The following is a 25,493-nucleotide window of genomic DNA, read 5'->3' on the forward strand; positions in this document are numbered from 1 at the left end:
GTGAGAGAGGAATGAGGAACAGCGGCGTCCAGGCCACAGCCTGGGCAGATGCACCCTTCCGCCGGCAAGGTGCGGCCGTGTGTACCCCAGGGAGGGGCGGACACCTCCCAGTCCCCCTCCCGGCAGCCGGGTCACTGGCGCCTTTGTGTTTCCTCCTTTGTTTATGAGTCTTCTGGATCCAAAGTCTCCAGCACAGAGTGCATCGGGCCCGGCGCTGTCACCGGCCATGTCAGGCACTGTTGACTCTGCAAGGATTTAATCAGTAACCGGCCCAGCAGATAGGCACAGGGGCAAGCTCCAACCTGACCCCAGAGAAGGCAAAGTTTACAGCCAGGCCAGGGAGTGAGGCCGCGGGCCCCCCGGGGCCCCAGGCTGAGCCCATCTCCCCGGCAGGGAATGCAGAGAGGTCCGTCCACCTGGGGGGTGTACCCAGCTGGAGCGCCTGCCGGGTGGGACTGAGAGCCCCCGGACGCCTCCACCCAGGCCTGATGCAGCTGGGGTCGTGGAAGCCTGGTCTGTAGCTCTGACTACCCTCCAACTGACTGGATCAGTGCAGACAGACCCTGAAAACGGTTTGGGCAGAGGGTGTATTGGGTTTGTTTATGGGTTTGAATCTAGATCAATCACTCTGAGTCTTGCGCCTGAAGCCCACACAATTAACCAGATAATTACCAGATGGTTCTGAGGTGAGCTGTGTAGAGGGCTTAACAAAAGGATGACGTACACTTCATGGAAGGCTGTGACCAATACAGAACGCCCGACACACCCAGCAGCTCGCGGCTGGGCCACAGGGGGCTTTCCGTTGGAGTGAGCTGCACTCAGATTCACCTTTGCTTCGTTTGGGCTCCCATTTCTCAATTGAGTGCTTGGGCCGCACTACAAAATGCAGACAGATTACATAACGCCCGGGCCTCAGGGAAACCCCTCAGGGGCCTGCTTTGCTTCCCGCGGGGGTGGGGGGTGGGGGGCCTGGACACACCAACAACCAGGTGTCTCAGGACGGGACAAGGTCCCCAGTGGTGGTGCCACCCACACCCCTGCCCTGGAGGCCACGGCCTCAGCAGCCCCCCTCCACGCTCACAGGCCCCGGCAGGGAGGGCCGTGCACCCCACCCGAGCCCACCAAGGCCACATGTACATGTAAGGACACTCCCTGCCCTGCCCGCGGGGCTCGCCAACGACAGGCGGAGAAAGGGGACAGCCCATTGGACACTCGCGCGTAGTTCCTCCCTCCTCGCTTCCCAACGCCACAGCAAGGCTCTGCGAGACAAATCTTGTGCCACGGATGGCCCTCGGCCCCCAGTCCAGAAAATCACGGCTCCTCTCCAGAGAGGCCCAAGAAGACGAAGGTGCCACCACCACGCCTGCTTGAGAAGCCAGCGCAGGGCTTCAGGCGCCCTTCCTCCCCACTCTCTCTCTCCAACAGACACCTCTTGAGCAATCAGAGGTAAACTGGGGGAGGGGGAGGGGCACCTTGAGCCTCCAAAGCTGGCTTCCCCCAGCCGTGGGCAGCACAGCACAGCTCCTGGCTTCTCCCGGGGGAGCACGGGAGCTCGGCCTGTCCTTCCCACGGAGGGTCACTGTGCCTCCCAGCCATCTTCTCCTCCCCAACTCCCCTTCACTTTAAGGGGTGACAGAAAGAAAAATAAAGCTTCGCCAGCCCCGGCCAGGGGAAAATTCTGAAGCCAGATCTGGAGGCTGCTGACCCCAGGCAGGGAACTACTGAGGACACCAGTTCCTCCCTGAATCTGAAACACTGCGCGCTGGCGAATTTTCTGCGGCTCTCCCTCCATCAAATGAAAAGCCAAATGCCGAGGCCTGTGGCTCGGGACAGGTTTGAGAACGTGCACGAGCCTGAGACTGGGACTGGACCGCTTCTCGCCAACCGGGGATCCTCCCCGAGAAAGCAGCCTTTGCAGATTGCACCAGTGTGCCCACAGGAAAGAAAAAATAGGTGTTCTGAGTACGTCGGACCCAAAATTCAGAATAAAAGTCCTCGTGTGCTTCAGTGCCCTGGGGGGGGGGCCGGGGGGGAGCTGTTTCAAGGAGTATGGTTTCTTCTGCTAACTTTTCCCCCTCCCCATTCCCTGGAGCATGTGTCACAGCCTGTGACACACTGCCAAGGGAACATGGATGCCGGGGAAATGTCTGCACATGCTACACGTTTGTGACATGCTATGTAAGCGACACCCTGTTTCCCGGCTGGGTTTTCTTGGCACAGGTGTGGGCAGGCGTTAGATTCAGCGCCCCCGCCCCGACCACCGTGCTTAGTGAACCGGATCACGGTTGCCCCAGAGGGGAGCGTGCATTCTGGGGAAGACGTGCCACCTCTCCATAGAGGACGGGACCCCCTCACAGCAAGGCTCGGGCCCAAGCAGAGCTGGTGCTTTAAACTGTCCTCCTTTCAAAACACAAAGCATCCTGTTCCGGCTCCTGCCCGCCACCCTCCCCCGCTGCGACCCCACCGCAGCCCTCTCTCTCCACCTTGCAGATTTGATTTCAGAAACAGATCGATGACTTCTCTCCCTCTCATGAGGGCGACCCAGTGCCAGCCATGTATTTTAGAACAGTAACAATAACATAATAAAACCTCCAGCAACAAAACACACGTATACAATACTGCATAGACTATACAAGACCAGAACCCCACAGGCCAGCTTCCGCACTAGAACTTGACCGCCCCCCGTGGGGAGGAGATAGCCCAGGACCCCTGCCCCCTCTCCCTCCCCCTCCCCCTCCACTTCCACCCTCCCAGTGTGTCAGTGAAATTTTTTCAGAAAGGGAAGCACCCAGTTTTGCCTGCCAGCCCGGGCAGGAAAAAGACGGGTAGAGAGCAAAGAAAGGAACTGGCTTCTGGAAATTCTTTGGGTTTTGGGGTTTTGAGGTTGTTGGGGTTTTTTTGTTTTTTTGTTTTTTTTTCTGGTTGTTTTGTTTTCCCATCCGCCGCAGATCCAGATGTGCTTTCCGAAAGGGAACCCCACCACCATCAGGGCCCAGCCTCGGGGGTCTATCCCAAGGTCCCATCCGTAATTAACACAAGCGCTGGGCCCGGAGGTACCCAAATGCTCAGTCCGGGGTGGGCCAGATCCTCTCCATAATTCTAAGGGTCTCCCCGAGCCCGCCGGCAGGGCAGAGCTTCGGATTCCACAATCCAGTCCGGAGCCCAGGCCAGGAAGGGGGCGCCCGGTTCTTCCCGCCCCCCGGCGCCCTGCAGGCCCCGGGCTCCAGGTGCAGCGGCAGGCAGGGGGCAGCCAGTGGGAGGGGGCGCCTCCCGGGCCCCGAGGGGAGGCGCGGGGGTGCAGGCGCGCCGCCGCGCAGAGCGACTCACCGTGGCGGACGCCAGGCTGTTGTCGGCCAGCGTTAGGTGGTGCGGCTCCCAGCGCCTCAGGAATTTCGAGGTGAGGATCTTGCTGAGAAAGGTCCGCGGGTGCCGAATGACACAGACCTGGATGTCGCCCTCCTGCAGCAGTTTGTACCTCATCCCGTTGCACAGCAGAAGGGCCCGGCGGCAGGGCACGGCGCCCATCTTCGTGCCCTCGGGGGCCGGCACGTCACTCCCCAGCAGCGGCTTGGTCTCCTCGATCTGCCGGGAATCGCCGCCGCCCGAGGTGCTGGTCAGATCCATGGCCGGCCGGCCGGGCCGGGGAGGGTGCCGGGGGCGGGGAGAGGGGCTGTCCCGGCTGCCCGGGCGGCGGGGCCCCCGGTCGGCGTCCCGCACCCCCCCACCCCCCAGGAAGGTGGGGGGGTGTGGGGCTGGGGGCGCCCCGCAAGGGAGGGGCCCGGGCGGGCGGGCGGGCGGGCGGCCGGCGCTCGGTCCTTCCTGCGGGGCTCCGGCTTCCTCCTAGCTCGTCGGATGCATGCTCGCGGCGGCCGGACCGGCTCGGCGGAGGGGCGGGCGGGCGGGGACGCGGGGCAGCGCCGGCGGGGGGGCCGGGGGCCCGGTGGCGGCGGTGGCGAGCGGGGGCCGCGCGGGCGGGCGTGTCTCGGCCCCGCCGCCCGCTCGTGTGTACAGTACGTGTGTCTGGGCGGCCGTCCGCGGGCGAGTGTGCGGCGGGGGCCGCGGGGGCCGGCTCAGTTGAGAGATTGCAGAAGCCGCTCGGCGCCCGCGCGATTGGTCCCCGCGGGGTCATGTGCCCGCCCCTCTGACGTCAATGGCGGCAACGGCGGCTGCCGCCGCGGCTTCGGCCTCTCGCAGGCGGAGTCCGTCGCCGGGCGGGGACGCGAGGGGCCGAGGCGCGGCTCGACGGGAGGGGGCGGCCCCCGGGGAGGGGGCTGGGGCGGGCGAGCCCTGGCAGGCCCGGGCCCGCCCCGCCCGGAACCTGGGGAGTGGGCGGGGGCCTCGGGGGCGGGGCGCGTGACGTCACGCCGAGCCGCGCCCCCGCCGGTGCCCAGGCCGGTGTTGAGCCGCGCGGCCCGCCTGCCCGACGGTTCTGAGAACGCGCCGCGGCCCCCGCAGCCCACCCTTACCCCCGCGGCCAGCCGGGATCCGAAATGTCAGCGCCCCGAAACCTGTGCACGCGGATGGCGGAGGTGCGGCCAGGTGCAAACCCGAGGGACCGGGGCCGGGCTGGGCCGGGCCGAAGGTGTGGGGACAGGACCGCAGGCAGGAAGCTGTCCACCTGGCTGGCCAGATGGCGCCACAAGACAGAGATATTTCCTTGAACTGAATGTGTCCCGTCAGTTATCCGGGGAATGAGCCACGCTGCCCTGGCTCAGCCTGCAGCACTCTGCAGGCCTCCTGGTCATTTAGAAATGTCTGCCCGCCGTGGCCCTTGGGGTCCTCAGGCCTACTGGGGGGATGGGACAGGCTCCTCAGCCCCACTCCTTCCTTCTGCCCCTGGAGTCTGATTAGCTCCTAATAGGAACCTAGACAACAAAATCCCTCCCCAGCGTTACCGGCGCCCCCCTCCTCTGCCTGCACCCCAGCAGCTCCAGCCTCTTTACCTCTCCCCTCAGGCCGGGACCGGGTCATTCATCTCTGCATCCCCAGGTCCTGCGCAGAGCTGTGAGAGAATCATACTGGAAGCCCCTTTGGGGAATGAGCTATGGTGTCACTCGGGAACGCCAGCTGTGCAACAAAAAAACGTTCCCTTTCTGCCATCAGGAGTGGCACCAAAAGCCACGCAGCAAGTGCTCTGCTCTGAGGTGGGGCTTTCTCACATCCACGCACTTCTGCAGTTAATATCATTAAAACCCCCAGGTCTGTGCCTTTTTTGTTAAGTGAAGGTGTGTCTGTAGTGAACACACAAGTGTGTGAGCATGCGTTGAATTGCATCATGAGTGTCGAAGTTTGTCCACGGCAGCCCTACAGTGGGGACTGCCCCCTCCCCCTCTCTCCCAAGAACATACAAGATGAGGGCCCCCCAAAACACTCTCACTTGATCCCGACCAGGGCTGGGGCCAGGGTGGAAGGCAGGGCCCCCGCATGTGTCCCTCACCAGAGAAGACGCATCTCCAGCCTGCCCAGGAGACGGGCAGAGCTGTTCTCTCCTCGTGAGCCCTGGGGAGGCACAGTTAGGCGGGAAAATGGGGAATTCACTGACTCCCCACAGCCTCCTGGCAAATTCTGTTCTTGAAGTTCTGAACATCAACGGCCTTGAGAAAACCATCAAGCAAGGAGGAGTCAGGCAAGCCAGAGACCCCACCCGGTGACACAGACGTGGATGCCGGAGGTGGGGATGGCAGGTGGTTGTGACCAAGACGCCCAGGCCACGCCGCCAAGGGGGTTAGGTCTGTTGTCCGAACCTTGATTGAGCTCCTGCTGTTTGCCGGTTGCAGGAGTAATTCCCCGCGTCCTAAGCACGCACGCAACTTTTCCTTCTCACAGCAACCCATGACACAGGGTTGACCCATCAGCATCCCCTCCTGCAGGTGAGGATGCAGGGAGACTGCCAGGCTCACTTGGCTAGCCAGGACTGGGCCCCGGTGCGGAGCTCAGGGTCTAAGACCATGTAAAGACAATGACCGCACTGTGCTTGGGGCTACAGGGAGGGGGAGGGGCGTATCTAACCCAGCCGGGCTGTGGCACTGGGGACACGTCCTGACTCCAAGAGGTCTTTAGGAATCAGGTAAAGAAGGGGAAAGGTGCTCCTGGAAGGGGGGACGGCACATACAAAGGCAAAGAGGTGGGAAGACCCTCAGCCTGTGCAGGAAACTCCAGACTTTTTTTTGTTGTTTTTTATTTATTTTTGGCGGCGTTGGGTCTTCGTTGCTGCACGCGGGCTTTCTCTAGTTGCAGCGAGCGGGGGCTACTCTTCGTTGCGGTGCTCGGGCTTCTCCTTGTGGTGGCTTCTCTTGTGGCGGAGCACAGGCTCTAGGCGCGTGGGCTTCGGTAGTTGTGGTGCACGGGCTCAGTAGTTGTGGCTCGCGGGCTCTAGAGCGTAGGCTCAGTAGTTGTGGCACACGGGCTTAGTTGCTCTGCGGCATGTGGGATCTTCCCAGACCAGGGCTTGAACCTGTGTCCCCTGCATTGGCAGGCGGATTCTTAACCACTGTGCCACCAGGGGAGCCCCAGACATTTTGCCAAGGCATGCAAGGAGCCCAGGGGATGCAGGGCAGAGGCCTCAGAGGTGAGCAGGGGCTGAGCGGGCAGTACCTTGAAATGCAGGCCCAGGGACCAGACTCTGCCCTGAGAGCAGTGGGAGAGTGGGAGAGCAGTGGGAAGCTACCACGTGGGGCATGCAGGGAGCGACTTGTCACCTTCATAAGGTCACTGGCCACAGCATGACATGGACAAGATTTGCAGAGCGGCAGCCTGGAGGCAGGGAGGCTGGTGAGGAGGCTGTTGAGGGTACCCGGGAGGGAGGTGATGGGGTCCAGCAGGAAATCATGGAGTGGGGAGGCTCGGTGGCAGACAAAGCAGCTGCTGTCCACTCGAGGGACATCTGTGGACCCTCCTCCCCCTGTTCAGGGGGCAAAACTTCAGCAGAACGTGATTCACCAGGAGGCAGAGGATCCCTGATTTTATCCAGACATCCTCAACACTGCTTGATATGGTGGTTGATCTGTAAGCATTAAACAGGAACAGCATGATAAAATGACCAGCACCCAAGTGCCAGGTACTATGTTGGGGGTGTTATATAGACATATATATATATATTTTAACATCTTTATTGGAGTATAATTGCTTTACAATGGTGTGTTAGTTTCTGCTTTATAACAAAGTGAATCAGCTATACACATAAATATGTTCCCATATCTCCTCCCTCTTACGTCCCCCCTTCCACCCTCCCTATCCCACCCCTCTAGGTGGTCACAGAGCACCGAGCTGATCTCCCTGTGCTATGCGGCTGCTTCCCACTAGCTATCTGTTTTACATTTGGTAGTGTATATATGTCCATGCCACTCTCTCGCTTCGTCCCGGCTTACCCTTCCCCCTCCCCCGTCCTCAGGTCCATTCTCTACGTCTGCATCTTTATTCCTGTCCTGTGGGGGCATTATATATCGATATTTGTTCTCCTTTCTTCCAACCAACCCAGAAGGCAAAAATTCTTACCATCCCCATCTTAAGGGCGAGGAAGTTGAGTCTCAGAGAGGATCAGACAACCATAGGGATCCAGCCAAGATTTGTACCCGAAATTCTGACCTGGAAGTCCATGTTTTTCCCGCTCCTCCTTTGTTAAGGTTTTCCTGAGCAGGGACTCAGGAAGAAAGTGTTGAATCTGATCAATGTCATCTTTCAATAAGAATATTTCTTGGCCTGAGTTTGACGTCAGTGATATGGAGCCCCCAAGATGCTGCCAGAAGTTCCTTGAGAACAGAAACCAGGAGCTCCTGGTGGACAGCGGCACACAGTGCCTGCAGGCAAATAGGCAGTGACTTTTGGTCAGACTCTCCTATCCTCTGTTGCCTAGGCACGCGCAGGCAGTAGGTCGAGGTCAGTAAGTGAGGGTGTGAGAAGGTGGGACACGTTGATAGCTGGTGATACGCAGAGCCCCTCGCCTCCCACTGTCCCAGGTTCCTGACCTAAAAATGAGTAAGTCCAGCTGTCAGATTCCTTCAGAAGTCCCCTCCCTCCAGCCCGCCAGCCTCTGTAGGAGACACAAGCCCATCAAGTTTCCATTGATGGATCATGTACCCAGGTCATCCTTGGTGCCACGAGAACCCTGACTCTGCAGAGAACAGTGCAGGCCCCTTAGAGTTCACCCTCCCGGCGTCAAACTTCAGAGGGTTATGGAGCAGCAGAAAGGGCACGCAAGTTCACAAACGCTTCACTCTCCTCGGGCCCCCCCTGGCCAGTTGACTCACAAAGGTCACTAGACAGAGCTGCCATGTTCTGCATTCTTTGCTGGCAGTCCCAAAGAGCAACGTTCTGCTCTCACCTGCTCACTGGAAGTACCTCTCCCACTCGGGTCAGCAAGTGGGAGACTTATTACCACTACGGGCTTACCCCGGGCCGTACTGGTGGAGAAGCTACTCCGCCTGAGGAGCTGGGAGAATGCAGTGAGCAGGCAGGGAACTGCCCTCGTGAGCTCACATCTCAACCCCAAGGTCCCTCAAGTCACCCCTGGAGCCAACTCAGAGCGGAAAGACAGACCTGTTACCCTGGCTGCCCACAAAGGGGTCCCTGGTGGGGAGGAGAGCATAGGAGCTGACGGCCAGCCCTAGGAGAGGACCACCTAAGCACCCGCTTCTAGCAGCCCTGCCCCTTCCGGCAGACGCCCACAGGTGGGTGTCCTCCTCGGACTGGTCTCCAGCAGCCTTTGCCCAGCTCCCTCCTTGCCCCCGCCCCCAGCTATGAAAGGGTGCACGAACCCAACACACTGTACCCTGCAAGAGGGCAGGGTCCATTCCAGCTCCGCGCATCACTGTGTCCGGTGGCGTGCTGGTGAAATGTTTAACCATCGGCTTGCGGGGGGCGGGGAAGCCCTGATTTATAGCATTTGACAATTCCCCAGTTGGAAATATTCCCACCATGGCTGTTTTCAGGTTATCAACATGCATCACTGAACGTGAAGTTGGGAAGAGACGCACCCCATTGTAGAGTGTTTCTACCCTACGGATAGAACATTCCAGGGGGCAGCAAACAGTGGCTGAGGGGCCAGACTCAGCTCATGGCTTACAAAGGCTAAAATATTTACTACCTGGCCCTTTTACAGAAGAAGTTTGGCGACCCCTGAAAGAGACATAAATAACCTACAGAATGGAGATACAAAATGTAGTATAATATGTAGTCAAATAATTAGGAAGTGGTGAGTTTTATTACCTTTTTAAGAATATGATTTATTTAATCGTAACTTTATATTAATTCAATCTTGTTTAATGGCTGTTTGACAACCAGCTTGCAAAATTCATGAAAAATTAACAATCAGCTCTCATGAGCCAGTATAGGTCAGCTTGAGCAGGTCCCTGCCTGTTCTGGCCCAGAGAAGATGCTCTATGGTTATCTGTTGAATGGTTGGAAATCAAACTGCAACACCAACGTTCTAACCACTAGGCCACCTTGCCCTGCTTCCTTCCTTCCTTCTTTCATTCAGTTCCATTAAACATGTGTCTGTTAGCACCTACTGAGTGCCAAGGACTTTGTTGGGGACTACAGATCCAGCTCACACAAGATGCTGCCCTCATGGGCTCATAGTCAAGCGAGGGGAATCAGACACCCCTCCTCCCCCAATCATCCCCCCTCAAAAAAAAAAGTATGCGAGGAAGAAAACAAACTCCTTGCCCTTTCCTTTACCAGCTGTGTGTATCTTTGGTTGATTTACTATAAAATGGAACTGCAACGGTACCTTTTTCCAGAGTCATAGGAATTAAGTGAGATAATGAATGTTGAGCTCACAGCCGGGCACTGCGTTAGCACTTAGAATAAGCGTTGGCTATTTTGTGTTGCCGCTGCCACTTTAGAACCCATGTTTCCACGGCCCTGATCGCAGGTGCTCCTCTAGATCACTTCTCCAAACGTTTCCCATCTGCCCAACAACTGGGATACAGATACCCAATACAGCACCTTCGCAGGTTTTCAACTTCGGCGCCATTAACATTTACGGCTGGATCATTCTTGGCGGTAGACAGCTGTCCTGACGACTTCAGGGTGTTTAGCAGAATCCTTGGCCTTAACCCACAGATGCCAGGAGCAGCCACAATTTGTGACAACCAAAATGTCCCCAGACGTTACCCCATGTCACCTGGGAGGCAAAATGAGCCCCGATTGAGAACCCCTGGTTTAAAGGAAGACATTTTTCCCACCCTGTCAGCCGGTACAGGCTGCTCCCCAGCCAGCCTGTGGTTCCCAGTCTGGGGGAGATTATATTGTCCACGTTCATGCAACGGCACGTCCTTCCTCAGATGCCACTTCCCAGGGGCCGGAGGAAACTCGCAGCCAGCTTTATCAGACTGTCAAGGAACACGAGGACCCACAGGATGAATAAGGTGCAACCTGTTTTGAGTCGTGTTTTTGGAGCCCTTTAATGGCATGAAGCCATGCCTGTAATCATATGCCAAGCACCAAAAGCAGACGACAGAATCGTTTGTTCTTAATTTCATAGCTGCTCATGGCACTGTTGCTTTTGGGAAACGCTCTGGAAGCTCCACCTGAAAACTGTCTCAAAATTACATCATCCAGGAGAGCATTCCCGAACCTCATTTTTTTTTTTTTTTTTTTTGGCGGTACGCGGTCCTCTCACTGTTGCGGCCCCTCCCGTTGCGGAGCACAGGCTCCGGACGCGCAGGCTCAGCGGCCATGGCTCACGAGCCCAGCCGCTCCGCGGCGTGTGGGATCCTCCCGGACCGGGGCACGAACCGGTGTCCCCTGCAACGGCAGGCAGACTCTCAACCACTGCGCCACCAGGGAAGCCCCCGAACCTCATTTTTAATAGGCATGAGACACCAGCATAACGGAACACACACTCTGTACCGATGGCATTTAATGTACTGATTGAATAATAAAATGTGCTTATTCTCCTGGTATAGGGAGAGGAGTCATGTTTTCATCCTGAAGTTGGGGAACATCCCCCTTCTGCTTCTGAGCTGATGTGAAGTCAGCCCATTTTCTAGGCTCACGGGTGGGGAAGAAGGGAGGAGCGGGTGGGAGCACGATTGCTACTTCACAGCCTCTGATACTGGGTGGCTGAGTGATGACTGTGCCACCCTGCCCACTTCTCTGGTTTGGGGGATTTGGGGGTGCAAAGGTGGGCATCAAAGGAACATGGAGTACCACCCGCTCTGCCTTTCTTTCTCACTCTCCCCAAATAATTAAATCTGAGGTTAATTTTTTTTTTAAAGTATCACAGAGGATTGAACATTTATCTGGAACTAATCTTTGTTACACACAATCAGTGGATTCATTTATATACACACACCAAAACCTTAATAGCGGTTACCTCTGGAGTGGTGGGATTACAGGTCATTCTTTTCCCTTTTGAAATCAACATTATCAAAGTATAATTTACATGAAATAAAACGCACCCACTTTAAAAGAACAGGTTGATAAGGGCTGACGAATGTCTACATCCAGGTAACTACCACCCCAATCAAGGTACTGACGTAGAACATTCCCACAACCCAAGAAAAGTTTCTTACGCTCCTCTGCCGTTGATTCCAGCCACCCACTTCCGGACCTAGGCAACCCCCGATCTGCCTACTGTCACTACTTCTTGGACCGCATATAAATAGAGTCAAAAGATACATCCTCCTTCGGGTCTGACCCCTTTGATGCGGCATAACAATTTTTGCAATCCATCTGTGTTGGTGCACGTATTGTGGTCTGTTCCTTTCGTGGCTGACTAATCTAAGCATTACACGGCTGTAACAATTACAGGGAAATATTTGTTTTCTTCTTTATGCCTCTCTTCCCACCCCCCAAGCCCAAATTTTCTACAATGAACACGCATTGATTTGTTTCACTTTTTCAAATGAAGACGAATGCCATTCGTTTGTGTTAAAATTCACGGGGACTTTATGAAGAGCCCGAAGGCCAGGCTGCTGCTGACTTGTGGAAGTGGATGCCTGGCACAGCTCCACGGAGGACTGAAGGCCATGGATCATATTTTTAAAAATAAAAACCACTGTGTTTTTCAGATTAATTGCATCTCTCTCCCACACCAGCCTTTGCGGTGAGCTGCTCAAATTGACCAATTTAAATGTGACCTCACTTCTTTCCCCTTCATCCGCTCTGAGTCAGTTGCTAAGAAGCAAAAGGAAAGGAAGTATCGGAGGGGGGCAGGGAAACGTGTTACATGTGTGGAGTACGTGTGGCTCTTCCCAAACTTCCCCACACCCCCCTTTCATCAGCTGAGGCACGATCAAGGGTTTGTGCGAGATTCCAGAGCAGGAGAGCAGAAGGATGCCATCCAGGGGCTCCAGGTAGGATGGGAAGGAGGCTGAAAGCACAAACTTTGGATCTGGAGCCCAGCTGTCCACCTTACTCAGGTGGGTGATACTAACCAAACCTCTTAACCTCTCAGAACCTCAGTCTCTTCATCTGTGAAACAGAGACCCAATCGTGATACTCACAATCGAGCAAATGAGATAATGCATGTAAAGTGCCCAGAACAAGGTTTAGGAAGAAGTCAGTGCCCAATACATGGTAGGGAAATAAATGGTTGCTCAACTCCTGGTCCCTTCTTTCTTCAACCACAGCAGGAAACTGAAACTGCAGTCTGCTTGGGCTGACAGGAGAGGAGTGGACATTTTCCTCTACTAACTCCAGGGAGCAGACCCTCGCAGACGCAAAGAAACACGGGGAAGTCAGGCTGCGGCATCCAGGTATTCACCAAGACCCCGGCTGCAACAGAAACCAATCAGAGTAGCTTCAGAAAGGGTGGAAATGGCTTTTCAGGAATCGAGGGTATCTCCCAGAACCCCAAGGGCATAAAGGTAGGCAGGTCTCAGCAAGAGCCAGAAGCCAGGGACCCAGGAGCTTCTCTCTGCCCTGTGTACCTGCTTCTCTCTGACTCATCCTTCCCCCCCATCCTGGCTTTCTCTGCTGTGTTGCCTCCGCCTGACAGAAGGTGACCACTCGAGAGACCAGCAGGATCAACAAACTAGGAGCTCTCTTTTGGTCCAGTTCTAAGGGAAGAACTTGGTTGCTCAGTTGGCCCAGATGCCCACCCTAGCCAGTGTCCGAGCCGAGCTGCACAAATATGGCTGCTGGCAACCCGCTCCTTAGAGGTGAGGAGGACGGTCAGGTGGGCCACTGTGATCTGGTCAGACCCCCCCCACCCCAAGAAACATCTTATCCCAAATAACAACTACTTCTTTCATTGTGTTCCCCAACCTTGTGCGTTTCTTGACTTTATTAATAATAGTAGCAAATAACCACATAGGGCTTACTGTGTGCCAGCCACTGGTGTAAGCACTTCGCCTATGTGGATTCCTTTAAATTAATCCTCACAAAATTGCAATGAGGTTTACTGTGCCCATTGTAGGGATGAGGAAACTGACAAGCAGGGAGGTTAATTAACTTGCCAAGGTCACACTTGAACTCAGCCAATCTGGTACCAGACTCCTTCTCTTAGCCACCACGCCACGTTGCCTATTTTAGCCCCAATCATGTTTTTTATAATTTCTCTGTTAGCCCATGTCTCTCAAAAAGAGAGGAAAAAGACGAGGAAGGGGATGAACACCATCTCTGACATTTCGCAAAAGCCTTTTACAGTAGACAATGGAAAATGCTGGAACTTTGCTGGCTGTCCTCACTGTTTCATTTTGAGCTGTGGGAGTCAGGGGGGACAGGCATGACAGCATTGTTATTGCCTCCCCACGCCGCCCTGTGACACTCCCCTGGCCTGGACCACCTGGGGCAGGACCTGTAGCTTCTTAACCTGCATGCAACGGGTGCTCAGTAAGGTGGTTTTTGCCAAGAAAATGTGTTCCCCGCATTACAGTTTTCAAAGCACTTCCAAGACAGGCAAAGAGATCAGTTAATATACTGTCCCCGTGATACCTCAAGGAAGGGGAGTCCGTGGGAAGAACAGACACGTGAGAACCCAGCCAACGCTGAACAACCAGGCCCTGGGAGGAACAGGAATCACGGCAGGGTCTGCACAAAGCCTCCTCTCTCCTCTCTGCCTTTTGTCCTGATCTCTCTGGGATTCTGGTCCAGTGCCTCATGGGACTCTGACTGCCTCTGCTATGTGTCTGGCACTGGGCCTGAAATGGCCAACTCAGCCCATGCACCAGGGCTGTGGGCACCATCTCCCAGCTTCCCACCACCTCCAAATGTCCAGGTGAGGAATCTGATGGATGGCTGGATTTTATCCATACAGGCCCCGAGTCTCAGGTTCTTTGGCCCCAGGCTCAAAGAAGGAACGTAACTTGCCCAAGGTCTCCCAGAGGGGAGGCCACCAAGTCAGGATACTGGCCTGTCAGCACCCGGACTCCTTTCCTGGGCTGCTGTAACAAGGCACCACAGCCTGGGTGGCTTGGACAGCGGAAATGTACTGTTTCACAGCTCTGGAGGCTAGAAGTTCTAAACCAAGGTGTCAGCGGGTCTGGTGCCTTCTGAGCGCTGAGAAAAGGACCCGTTCTGTGCCTGTCCTGTAGCTTCTGCCGGTTTGCTGGCCATCTCTAGCTTGTAAACAGAGGCATCTCCCCAAGCTCTGCCTTCAAGTTCAAGGCATTCTCCCTAGGTATGCCTGTGTCCAAACTTCTATTTTTATAAGGACACAGTCATACTGGATGAGGGGCCCACCCTATTCCAATGTGACCTCATTTTAACTTATTACCTCTGCAACAACCCTATTTCCAAATAAGGTCACAGTTCTTATTTGGCGGTACTGGGGGCTAGGACTTGGACATCTTTTTTTTTTTTTTCCCTTGGTTGTGCTGCGTGGCTTGTGGGAGCTGGACCGCCAGGGAATTCCCCTTTGGACATCTTTTTTGAAGGGCATAATGCGACCCCTTACAGAGCCCAAAGCCGGCTTTGGAAGTACCACTCCGTTCTACCCCAGCCAGTTCTCACCGTAACGCCCTGGTTCCTCATGGCCCTGGAAGGCTTTGCTCATCCTGTTTTCCCTGGAACAGGCATGGACACAAGTCTGTCCTCCAGCTCACATGGGAGCAGTTCCCAGGAAGCAGCCGTGATTCAGGAGGACCCACTGGGGCACCCTGGGCGGGGCATTAGGGAGCTTTTATTCAGACGGTGGCCCATTGTCTGACCTTCTCCACCATGCTCCAGTGTCATCAGGCAACTGCAGAGGCATTAAACCTGAACAGCTCACAATGGACTAATGAATTTCATTCAGCGTGGATGACAATGACCCAGGCATCAAAGCCGGCTGGTGTGACCTCTGGCCTTGCGGTTTCACAATGGTGATGGTGGACAGGTGGCTGGGTCCTGGGCCAGAGATTCAGGCAAGTGATTCATTTCTATATTTATTCACTTCTCTATTTGGTTTGGCTAAAAATCTTCAGCAGATTTTCCTCGAAGGTGAATCAGCCACACCTACCCCGATGATTAGCTGCATCTCGGAAGCCCAGGATCTGGGTTCAGGAAGAGTCGGTCCTGCCCATTTCTTCAGCCTTGACAGACATCAGCAACCCTTTGTGGAATGCTACCTAAGATTACAGGGCAGGAAGGGGCCGGGTGAGCAGTGGAATCCAGGACGGTGTAGCTGCAGTCTGTATTCATTTGGTACTTTGACTTGGTGACTCACACTTTTGAGCCTGGACCGGGTGTTGCCTCCTTGAAAGGAGAAGTGCTGAGGGCATCACCAGCGCCTCCAGATCCCAGCAGCTGCGACGCCCTCCTTCATCCCCAGGGAGCAGTCAGTGAGACGGAACACTAGCCTTGCCACAGCTAAAAGAAACCCCTATGGGGCTCTCGGTCCACCCCTCCTATTTTGTAGGTGGGAGAAACTGAGGTTCAGAGAAGAGAAGGAGCCTTACCCAAGACCACACAGGTGATGGATGGGTGGCAAATCCAGGCTCAGAGCTCCTGATCCCCCAACCCAGAGCTCTCCCCCACCCCCAAGCTCCTGCTTTTCTTCTCCAGCTGCTGATGGAGGATGCCGGATCCTTTGTATTTCTCATCTGTCTGCCTGTTGTCGGAGTCTGTGGAGTCAAGTCCCTGGGGGAGGCTCATCTTCCTCTTTCCCATCTGCCCCAGCCCCTGGAAACCAGGCTGTGCGCTCCCTCGCCGTCCTAATGATGTGTGCTGTTGCTTCCACCCTCTCCTGGGATTTCTGCAGCTTTTCACACTTTATTGCGTTTCCTCTGGGCCTCCCTCCTGGTGTCACCGCCCTCAGCCCCCAGGAAGGGGCCAGACCTGGATCCTGGCCCCCAGATTCCACCGGGGCATTTCCTTTGAGTCCCTCTGGCTCTGTTTCCCACCTCGACACTCCCTCATTCTGCCATCTTCAACTGCCCGATGCTGGCGGTCCTTCCTCAGGGCCTAGTGGATAGGGTGGGCCCAGCAAACAAAGTGAAGACAGACCCCCTTGTGGCTACAAATCAACGTAACTTTGAAAAGTCTAGCAGCCCAGGAATGCTTTTAAACTTTTTTTTTTTTACAAAAAGGATATATTTTCACTTGGGAAAAATCAGAAGATACAGATGAAGAACAAAACAAGTCATAATGGATGTTAATTAGGCACCTACTACATTCTAAGCACTATGCACATATTAGCTCATTTAATCCTCAAATGAGCAATCCTACACGACAAGTGACATGATTTCTTCAACAAATAAATGGCAACAAAACAAAACAAAAACACGACAGCAAGGAGAGTGTTGAGGTTAAAAGAAACTTAAAAGTGCTACCAACTGCAGAGAGACAGGTAGATAGGCAAGTGACAAAGCACAGTAAACATGTCAGTGGTTCAATCTAGGGGGTGACACACGCACTCACTGTAAAATCCTTCTGCCTTCGCTGGATATTTGAAAATTGTCCTATTAAAACTCTGGGGAAGGGATTTGCCTGGTGGCGCAGTGGTTAAGAATCCGCCTGCCAATGCAGGGGACACGGGTTCGAGCCCTGGTCTGGGAAGATCCCACATGCCGCAGAGCAACTAAGCCTGTGCGCCACAACTACTGAGCCCGCATGCCACATCTACTGAAGCCTGCACACCTAGAGTCCGTGCTCTGCGACAAGAGAAGCCACCGCAATGAGAAGCCCATGCACCGCAACGATGAGTAGCCCCCGCTCGCCGCAACTAGAGAAAGCCGGTGCGCAGCAACGAAGACCCAACACAACCAAAAGGAAAAAACAAAACTCTGGGGAAATGGATATATCAGGCAAATGAAATGTGTGGATCCCGATTCAAGCAAGTCAAACTTAAAAAGCATTTATGGGGCAACCGAGGACGATTATACACTGATTAGACTTTAGATCATTTCAGAAATTGGTTTTTAAAAAATTTGAGGCACGATAATGGTATTGTGGTGGGTTTTTTTTAAGAGTCTCTTTGTTTGGGATTTGCTCTAAAATAACAGCCGGAGGAAGGGTGGGGAGGTAGAGATGAAACAAAATTGGCAATTTATTGCTACCTCTTGGCCCTGGGTAATGGAGGTTCACTAGACTATTTCTTCTTCTTTTGTGAAGGCTTGAACGTTCCCATAATAAAGAGTTAAAAAGAAGAAAAACACTCATAGTTTGCACTTGAGGAAACTGAACTGAGGTTTAGAGATGTCAGGTTATTTGCCCAAGATCTTGTAGCCAGAAATCCCTTAATAGGGATTCAAGAAAAAAATTCCTGGAACTTCCCTGGTGGTCCAGTGGGTAAGACTCCATGTTCCCAATGCAGGGGGCCTGGGTTTGATCCCTGGTCGGGGAACCAGATCCCGCATGCATGCCGCAACTAAGAGTCCGCACGCCGCAACTAAGAAGCCCGCGTGCCCCAACTAAAGATCCCACATGCCGTAATGAAGATCCAGCGTGCCACAACTAAGACCCTTCACAGCCAAAATAAATAGATAAATAAATATTAAAAAAATATATATTCCTACCTGACATCCTATCATGCACTCTTCACACCTTGGTGAATTACCCAGAACTTCTGTGCGTGTCAAAGGATTGTACATGACTTAAAATATGTGTATATACACTGCCTGACTCCATCCCTGGGCAACATGAATCATGTCAGTGTTGTCCTCAAGCATCTCTTTCTGACGTGGAACTCCGGAAAAGGAACTCACCCATATGGAGGGCCTTCTGAGCTAAGTAGTCCCGCCCGGCCGATTCAGAGGGTGCTCGTGGAGCCTCCAGCATTACTGCTAGTCATGTGATTGTCCCTGTTCTTACAGAGAAGGAAATGAACTCAGAAAGGAGAAGCAGCTTGTCCAAGGTCACAGACCTAATCACTGATAGGAAAGTCATGCCCGTATTTGATGATGTGACTTGGTGAAGGTCTGTCTGCCCCTGTTGCCTGGAGCCTTCAGCAGGGCAGCAACCTTGTTGGCTTCCCTCACGGCCATACAGCACCTGAACACGAGAAATAAAGCCACATGGACAGAAGAACGCACAAAGAGGTGTGGCTGCGATTTGAATCCCCCCTCCGCCAATCAACTACTATACTAGGCATCCTTTTTGTAACGAGACCATGGTAAAAGACACATAACATATAATGTCCACTTAACCACTGGATAAATGTACAGCTCTGAGCGTTAAGTGTATTCACACTGTTACACAACCATGACTACCATCCACGTCGAGAACTTTGCAACTTCCCAAACTGAAACTCTGCCCCCGTTAAACACTAACTTCCCTCTTCCCCTCCCCCCAGCCCTGCAACCACAGTCTACTTTCTGTGTCTATGAATAATCTGACTACTCCAGGTCCCTCATATAAGGAGACTCGTATGGCATCCGTCCTGTGTGTTTGGCTTCCTTCACTTAGCATAACATCCTCAAGGTTCATCCATGTTGTAACATGTGTCAGAATTTCCTTCCTCTTTAAGGCTGAATAATATTCCACTGTGTGGACAGACCACATTTGTTTGATCCATTTATTTGTGGATAACGGACATTTACGTTGTTTTCACCTTTTGACTATTGGGAATAATGCTGCTGTGAACACGGGTGGACACACATCTATTCGAATCCCTGTTTTTCCTTATGGGTAGATGCCCAGAAGTAGGACTGCTGAAAAATACTGCAATTCTCTTTTTTTTAGGCACTCTTCTTTTTTTTTTTTTTAGATTTATTTATTATTTTTTCATTTATTTTAGGCTGCATCAGGTCTTAGTTGCGGCACGCGGGATCTTCATTGAGGAACGCGGGATCTTTTCTCGTCGCGGTGCGCGGGCTCTTTGTGGTGGTGCGCGGGCTTCTCTCTAGTTGTGTCACGCAGGCTACAAGGCGCGTGGGCTCTGTAGTTGTGGCGCATGGGTTCCAGAGCACGAGGGCTCTGTAGTTTGCGGCACGCAGGCTCTAGTTGAGGCATGCGAGCTCAGTAGCTGTGGCACGCGGGCTTTTAGTTGCCCCGCGGCATGTGGGATCTTAGTTCCCCGACCAAGGATTGAACCCTCGTCCCCTGCATTGGAAGGTGGATTCTTTACCACTGGAACACCAGGGAAGTCCCTAGGCACTCTTCTGAATCAATTTTTAGGCTGCATGTTTCACCTAATCAGGCACCTTTCCGTGTTGCCATGTTTTTGTAATTTTGGTGGCCAGTCGTGGGTCCCAGCAAGGTAGGTCAGTTCCTGCAGGCTTGCTGCCCTCCTCCTGAAGCCTCCTTCCTGGCTCAGCCTGGTCCACCAGAGAAAACTTATCCCTCATGACTTAGTTTCATGGACTCAGACCAGCTTCGGGCCACTGGATCACACCTGAGACTTCCCTGGGTGTCCATTTCCTAATTGACATTATGTGATCCTTCGGGCCATCACAAGTAGAACCTCCCCCCTCACGATGGAGGCAGCAAGTGTATCCTCCTCTCCTCTGCTCTCTCCCTTCCCCGTCTACTTCTAAGTCTCTTCCTTGGTCTGCATGATGCTCAAATGTTATTGAAGTAATTAAGTAATTACCTTCTCTCCTGGGGGTTATGTCCAACTTTTCAATATTACTAACAAAGCCACAACGAGAAGATCTTTTTTTCCACGCTGTTGAATCAGTTCCTTAAGATATATTCCCAGGAATGGGATAACTCATCACTGGATTTGGGAATCGGGGAGGAAATAAAAGAAAAATGGCAGATTGGGCGCCCAGTTCACCAAACAAGGGAGGCAGAAGGCGGTGCGTGTCGGGGAGAGAAAGCGACTGTTGAAGGAAGAAACTCTTCTTTCCACTACAGATAATACCTCTAGTGGGTGGAATGCTGGCGCCCAAAAGATACGTTCCACCCACAACTTGTCAACGTGACCTGACTCGGAAAAAGGGATTGGCACATATAATGCAGGATCTCAGGATGAGATCCTCCTGGATTAGGGTGGGCCCTAAATCCACTGAGAATCCTTAAAAGAGAAGGGGAAACGGACAGAGACGTGGAGGAGAAGACCATGTGAGATAGAGCAGAGGTTGGAGTGACCCATCTATAAGCCAACGGATACCGAGAACTGCCGAAGGCCGCGCGTAGCTCAGAGAGGAGCCTGGGACAGATTCTCTCTTGCAGCTTCCAGAAGGAATCAACCCCGCTGACACCTTGACTTCAGACTTCCGGCCTCCTAAGCTGTGAGAGAATATGTGTCTGTTATTTTAAGGCATCAAGTTTGTGGTCATGTGTTATGGCAGCCCCAGGAAACTAGTGCCGTATCCATCTCTGCAGCCCCTTCCAGAAGGACACAGCCACAGCTGCAGGCTCCAGCTGGGCTCATCCTGGGAGCAGGCACAGACGTCACTGTTTTGAGCACTGAGCCCTTTTCAGGAGGAAAATCCCCGGGTGTGCCGTGAATACTGATGTCAGGGACCAGGATGCCGGGGCCTCGGCCCACCAGGGAAACCAGAGCATGAAATGGGGTGAGTCCGGCCATTGGCAATCCATCTGCGAAAACAAAATTCGATTTTTTTTTCATCCATTGCACATGCAAATAAATCCCAGGTGGACTGAGGCCAGAAAGTGAGAAACAAAGCTTGGAATTATTTAGTAGAAAATATAAGACGGTATTTCTACGACGTTGGTGTAGGGAAGGATTTCTTAAACAAGATCAACCTTGGTGCTTGAAGCATCTGACTACGTTGAGATGAAAAACCTCTGTACATCAAAGGAGACCATAAACAAGTATAAAGGTGAGCCAGAGACCAGCTGAAAAGGCTTGCAATGCAGGGTAGTATCCAGGATCTACAAAGAATTCCTACAAATGAGTATGAAAGACACTCTTAACTCCAACTGAAAAATGGGCAAGGTACGAATAGGGAATTCACCAAAGCAGACACAAAATACATGAAAAGATCTCAATCTCACTAAAAATTGCGGGGAGAGGGGGCAAATCAAATGACAGTGATGTGCACCTTCATCAAATTGGCCAAAAATGAAGAATCCTGGCAATGTCAGCAGCTGTGAACCCTGAGAAGCAGGAAGGTCTATATGTCCCTGGCAAGCGTGCATTGGTGCAACCAGGGTGGAAAGCCATGGCCTCACTCGTGTCATAGGGTGAACTGTGTCCCCCGCCCCCCAAATTCATATGTTGAAGCTCTAAAGCCCAGTACCTCAGGACGGGACAGTGTTTGGAGATAGTTCTTTAAAGAGGCAATTAATTTAAAATGAGGTCATACGAATGGGCCCTCACCCAACAGGACTAGTGTCCTCATAAAAAGCGAAAAATTTGGACACAGAGACAGAAACACATAGAAAGAGAACAGTGGGAAGACTCATGGAGAATGCCATTTACAAGCACCGGGATGCCTGAGGCCACCCGAAGCTGGAAGAGAGGCCTGAAACAGACTTTCCCTCCCAGCCTTCAGAAGGAACCAACCTGCCGACACCTTGGTTTTGGACTTCTAGCCTACAGAACTGTGAGAGAATACATTTGTGTCGTTTAAGCCACCCACTCTGTGATATTTCATTACGGTAGCCCTGGGAAACCAATACAGCCACCAACCAAAGAATGGCTCATTAATTGTGGGACATCCGCCCAATGAAATCCTATATGAGAAGGAAAGCAATCTACACAAGCAAGCTGCAGAGTGACACGGACAGTATCATACCATTTACACAAAGTTGGGAAGCATAAAAAAATGCTAGATCTAGTTTTTGCAAACATAAATGAATAGAAGTAGTATGAAAACAAGCATAGGAAGAGAAACTCCAGAGAGGGGTGATATGTCCCTGGAGGGAAGAAGAAACTTAGCTACAAAAGGGCCCCCTGAAGTCGGGAGCTTCAGCTACACCTAGAATGTTTCTTTAAAAGGATTGAGAGGAATTAGGTAAGACTCATGCATTCAATAAATGCTGAGTGCCCACCAGGTGAGGGGCAGGGGTGGGACCCATGCAAAATTGCCCCCAAGAGTCTGGGTAAATGCTTCTTGATTCATACCCTTCTCTGGGCATCCATGCCCTCCTTCTCCCCAGCAGACATCACAAAAACACACAAGGTGAGTTTCAGAAGGCAGCTTTTTACCCACATCTGTGAGCGTGCCTGCACGAACACACACACCGACTTCAAAAAGAACAACACGACATGGCAATCTCCTCTCCCTATTATTATTATTTTTTTTTGGCATAAAGAAACAGAAAAAATTCAGGTCCATCTTTCACGTCGTGGTAATAGGAAAGAAAAGAACAAAAATATAGCAAGAAAAAAGCTGTCAGCAAGACAACAGGGACCCAGTTTTCAGCGAAAAAGGTATGCATACCCCAAAGCTGTAACCTCGCAAAGGCCCAGGAGGAAATTCAAAGAGGAAACAAATGTATGGAAAATGGTCAACCTCAGGAGTGGCCGGAATCCCCACTCACAAACCCTCCCACCTGCACACGTCGGGAGTGACGGAGGTGAAAAGGCTCCTGGGGCCTGAGAATTCCTACCCACTGGGCCCACAAATGACAGGGAGCAAGTGACCCTCAGAGAGGCCAGGTGTCTGGAGTGTGGGAAGGGGCCAGGCTGAAGAAGGTCGGGGACACCAGGCCATGTGGGGAGGCCGGGGGCTCCCCAGAGATTGTCTCAAACACAGACGATTTGTGAGTGCCTCAGCCATGGGGCAACAGAGTAACTGTCACAGAAACTATGATGAAAGCACCGCTTTACTCTATTTCCAGTTTTTTGAATAACGCCCAGTGCTGGGAAGATGGGGGACTAAGAAAAGGAGAGCTTCCGTGCGCACAGGATCTGAACCATCCATGAATCACCCAGTGCCCATTTAGGGTGTGCTAGTCAGTTTCAGGCACGGGGGCTGCCCTTTCATCCAATCAGCTGGTTTCATACTTACAGCAAGTCTCTGCGGGGCATTGGTACGATCCGACCGTCACTGGACTGACCAACTTGTCCGGGTTTGACTGGGACATGCTTGACTTCAGCACGGAAAGTCCTGCATCCCAGAAAAACAGGCACGGTTGGTCACCCTACACTTTTTGGGTGAGGAAATCTGATCAGAGAGGTGAAGTGGTCAGACCAAGGCCAAGATGCCAAGCCAGGGTTCAAAGAATCCACAGTGGCACAGGTAGGGAGCAACAGAGAAATCAAGGGCACCCAGATCAAATCAACTTTGAGGGCCCTGGACACGTGCTCTTTTGGACAGAGCAGCTAAGCCTCAACACTGGGTGAGGGCTGGTGAGTTACGCAGGCCCGGCTGCCACCCATGTCAGTGTCTAGAGGGCTGTCTCCTTGTAAAGCAATTTGGCTACTTGCAGTTCGTGCTGTGAAACTGTAGAGCCTTTGACTGAATAATACTATGCTTGGAAATCTATTCTAAGGAAATTGCCTCTTTTTTTATTATGATTAAAAAGCTCCTGGAGGACTTCTCTGGTCGTGCAGTGGTTAAGAATCCACTTGCCAATGCAGGGGACATGGGTTCAATCCCTGGTCCGGGAAGATCCCACATGCCGCGGAGCAACTAAGCCCGTGCGCCACAACTACTGAGCCTGCGCTCTAGAGCCTGTGAGCCACAACTACTGAGCACACGTGCCACAACTACTAAGCCCGTGTGCCACAACTACTGAAGCCCATGCACCTAGAGCCCACGCTCCACAACAAGAGAAGCCACCGCAATAAGAAGCCCACACACCGCAACGAAGAGTAGCCCCCACTCACCACAACTACAGAAAGCCCGTGCGCAGCAACGAAGACCCAACGCAGCCAAAAATAAAATAAATAAATAAATAAATTTATTTAAAAAAAAAAAAGCTATTGGAAAGAAAATGTTCTCTGCAGTATTATCTGGAAGAGAAAAAAACCTGAACAGTCCACAGGGGGCGATGGCTTCGTACATCATGACCCATCTGCCCAGGGACATTGTCACACAGCCACAAAAATGTAATCTGGATGACTGGCAACATGGAAAACTCTTATGATGTAGCTTATGGAACAGGATAAAAATGTCTCTTGTGCCTACAACTTTGCAAAATGCTCTTGATTGAGGATCAGGCTGGAAGGGAATATGCAGAGTGGCGGGCATGGTGGGGATAAGGGAAGATTTTTATAAATTAAAGATAGTTTTTAATCTCCTTATATTGTCTTTTCAAAAGCAAGAAAGAAGAATTTTCTGCACAGATAGGCTCATGCACATGGACAGAGACATCACTTACCAAGACGGTCTTTGTGGTACTGGTGGAAATACCAAATGATTGGAAACAACCTGAAAATCCATCAAGGGGGAATAGTTAAATAAAAACTGGTACATCCAGGGACTTCCCTGGTGGCACAGTGGTTAAGAATCCGTCTGCCAATGAAGGGGACATGGGTTCAATCCCTGCTCTGGGACTATCCCACATGCCGCGGAGCAACTAAGCCCGTGCGTCACAACTACTGATCTTGCACTCTAGAGCCCATGAGCCACAACTACTGAGCCCTTGTGCCACAACTACTGAAGCCCACATGCCTAGAGCCCATGGTCCGCAACAAGAGAAGCCTCCGCAGTGAGAAGCCCACACACCACAACAAAGAGCAGCCCCACTCACCGCAACTAGAGAAAGCCCGTGCACAGCAACAAAGACCCAACGCAGCCAAAAAAAAAATAAACCTGGTACATCCACACAATGGAGTATTACATAGCTGTTAAAAAGAATGAGGCGGCTATAGTTACAGGATGATCATTAAGATACATTAAGAAAGAAAGGCCAAGTGCAGAAGTGTGTAGAGAATGCTACTATTTGTGTAAAAATCACACACACACACACACACACACACACACACACATACAGCTATACCTATATTCCTATATACGCAGAGACTGTCTCAGGAATAAACTCTGTGGAGGTCTATGGGTGCCTGGATGACACGGGTGGGAGGGCGCTTACCTCCCCTCCATGCATTTGGTACATGTAGTGGGTTAAATGGTGATCCCCCCAACCCAGATACAGATACCCGAGGCATTCTACAGATTCAATGCAATCCCTATCAAATTACAATGGAATTTTTCACAGAACTAGAACAAAAAATTTTTTAATTTGTATGGAAACACAAAAGACGGAAATAGCAACAGCAACCTTGAGAAAGAAAAACGGAGCTGGACAGGCTCCCTGACTTCAGACTA

The 25,493-nt window shown here is 52.5% G+C and overlaps 2 protein-coding genes and 1 long non-coding RNA gene across 7 annotated transcripts in view; 1 reads left to right on the forward strand and 2 right to left on the reverse strand.

Annotated features, from left to right (window-relative positions):
- CMIP (c-Maf inducing protein) overlaps positions 1 to 4,254 on the reverse strand; it is a 237,231-nt gene extending 232,977 nt beyond the window's left edge. The window contains exon 1 of the mRNA XM_033846140.2: positions 3,328 to 4,254. Within this exon, the coding sequence (XP_033702031.1) occupies positions 3,328 to 3,624 (297 nt within the window). The 5' untranslated portion in view covers positions 3,625 to 4,254. The remainder of the gene's footprint in view (positions 1 to 3,327) is intronic.
- LOC109550765 (uncharacterized) lies at positions 3,468 to 10,087 on the forward strand. The gene is made up of 6 exons (XR_012328154.1): positions 3,468 to 3,607; positions 4,456 to 4,539; positions 4,956 to 5,144; positions 5,552 to 5,870; positions 6,708 to 7,057; positions 9,954 to 10,087. It is a non-coding gene; the product is annotated as an uncharacterized lncRNA (long non-coding RNA).
- A 7,952-nt stretch (positions 10,088 to 18,039) lies between these two features.
- The window catches only part of GAN (gigaxonin), a 90,548-nt gene continuing 83,094 nt past the window's right edge, over positions 18,040 to 25,493 (reverse strand). For 2 of the 5 annotated variants that reach the window (XM_073796441.1, XM_073796439.1), the window contains exons 13-14: positions 24,547 to 24,596; positions 20,731 to 23,330 (exon numbers count right to left, since the gene is read on the reverse strand). In XM_073796441.1, the coding sequence (XP_073652542.1) occupies positions 23,316 to 23,330; positions 24,547 to 24,596 (65 nt within the window). In that variant the 3' untranslated portion in view covers positions 20,731 to 23,315. Of the gene's footprint in view, positions 24,597 to 25,493 lie in introns of all 5 variants that reach the window. The other 3 variants (XM_073796438.1, XR_012328151.1, XM_073796440.1) reach the window with 3 other exon arrangements.

Source organism: Tursiops truncatus, chromosome 19, assembly GCF_011762595.2.
Source record: "Tursiops truncatus isolate mTurTru1 chromosome 19, mTurTru1.mat.Y, whole genome shotgun sequence".
Taxonomy (NCBI): domain Eukaryota; kingdom Metazoa; phylum Chordata; class Mammalia; order Artiodactyla; family Delphinidae; genus Tursiops; species Tursiops truncatus.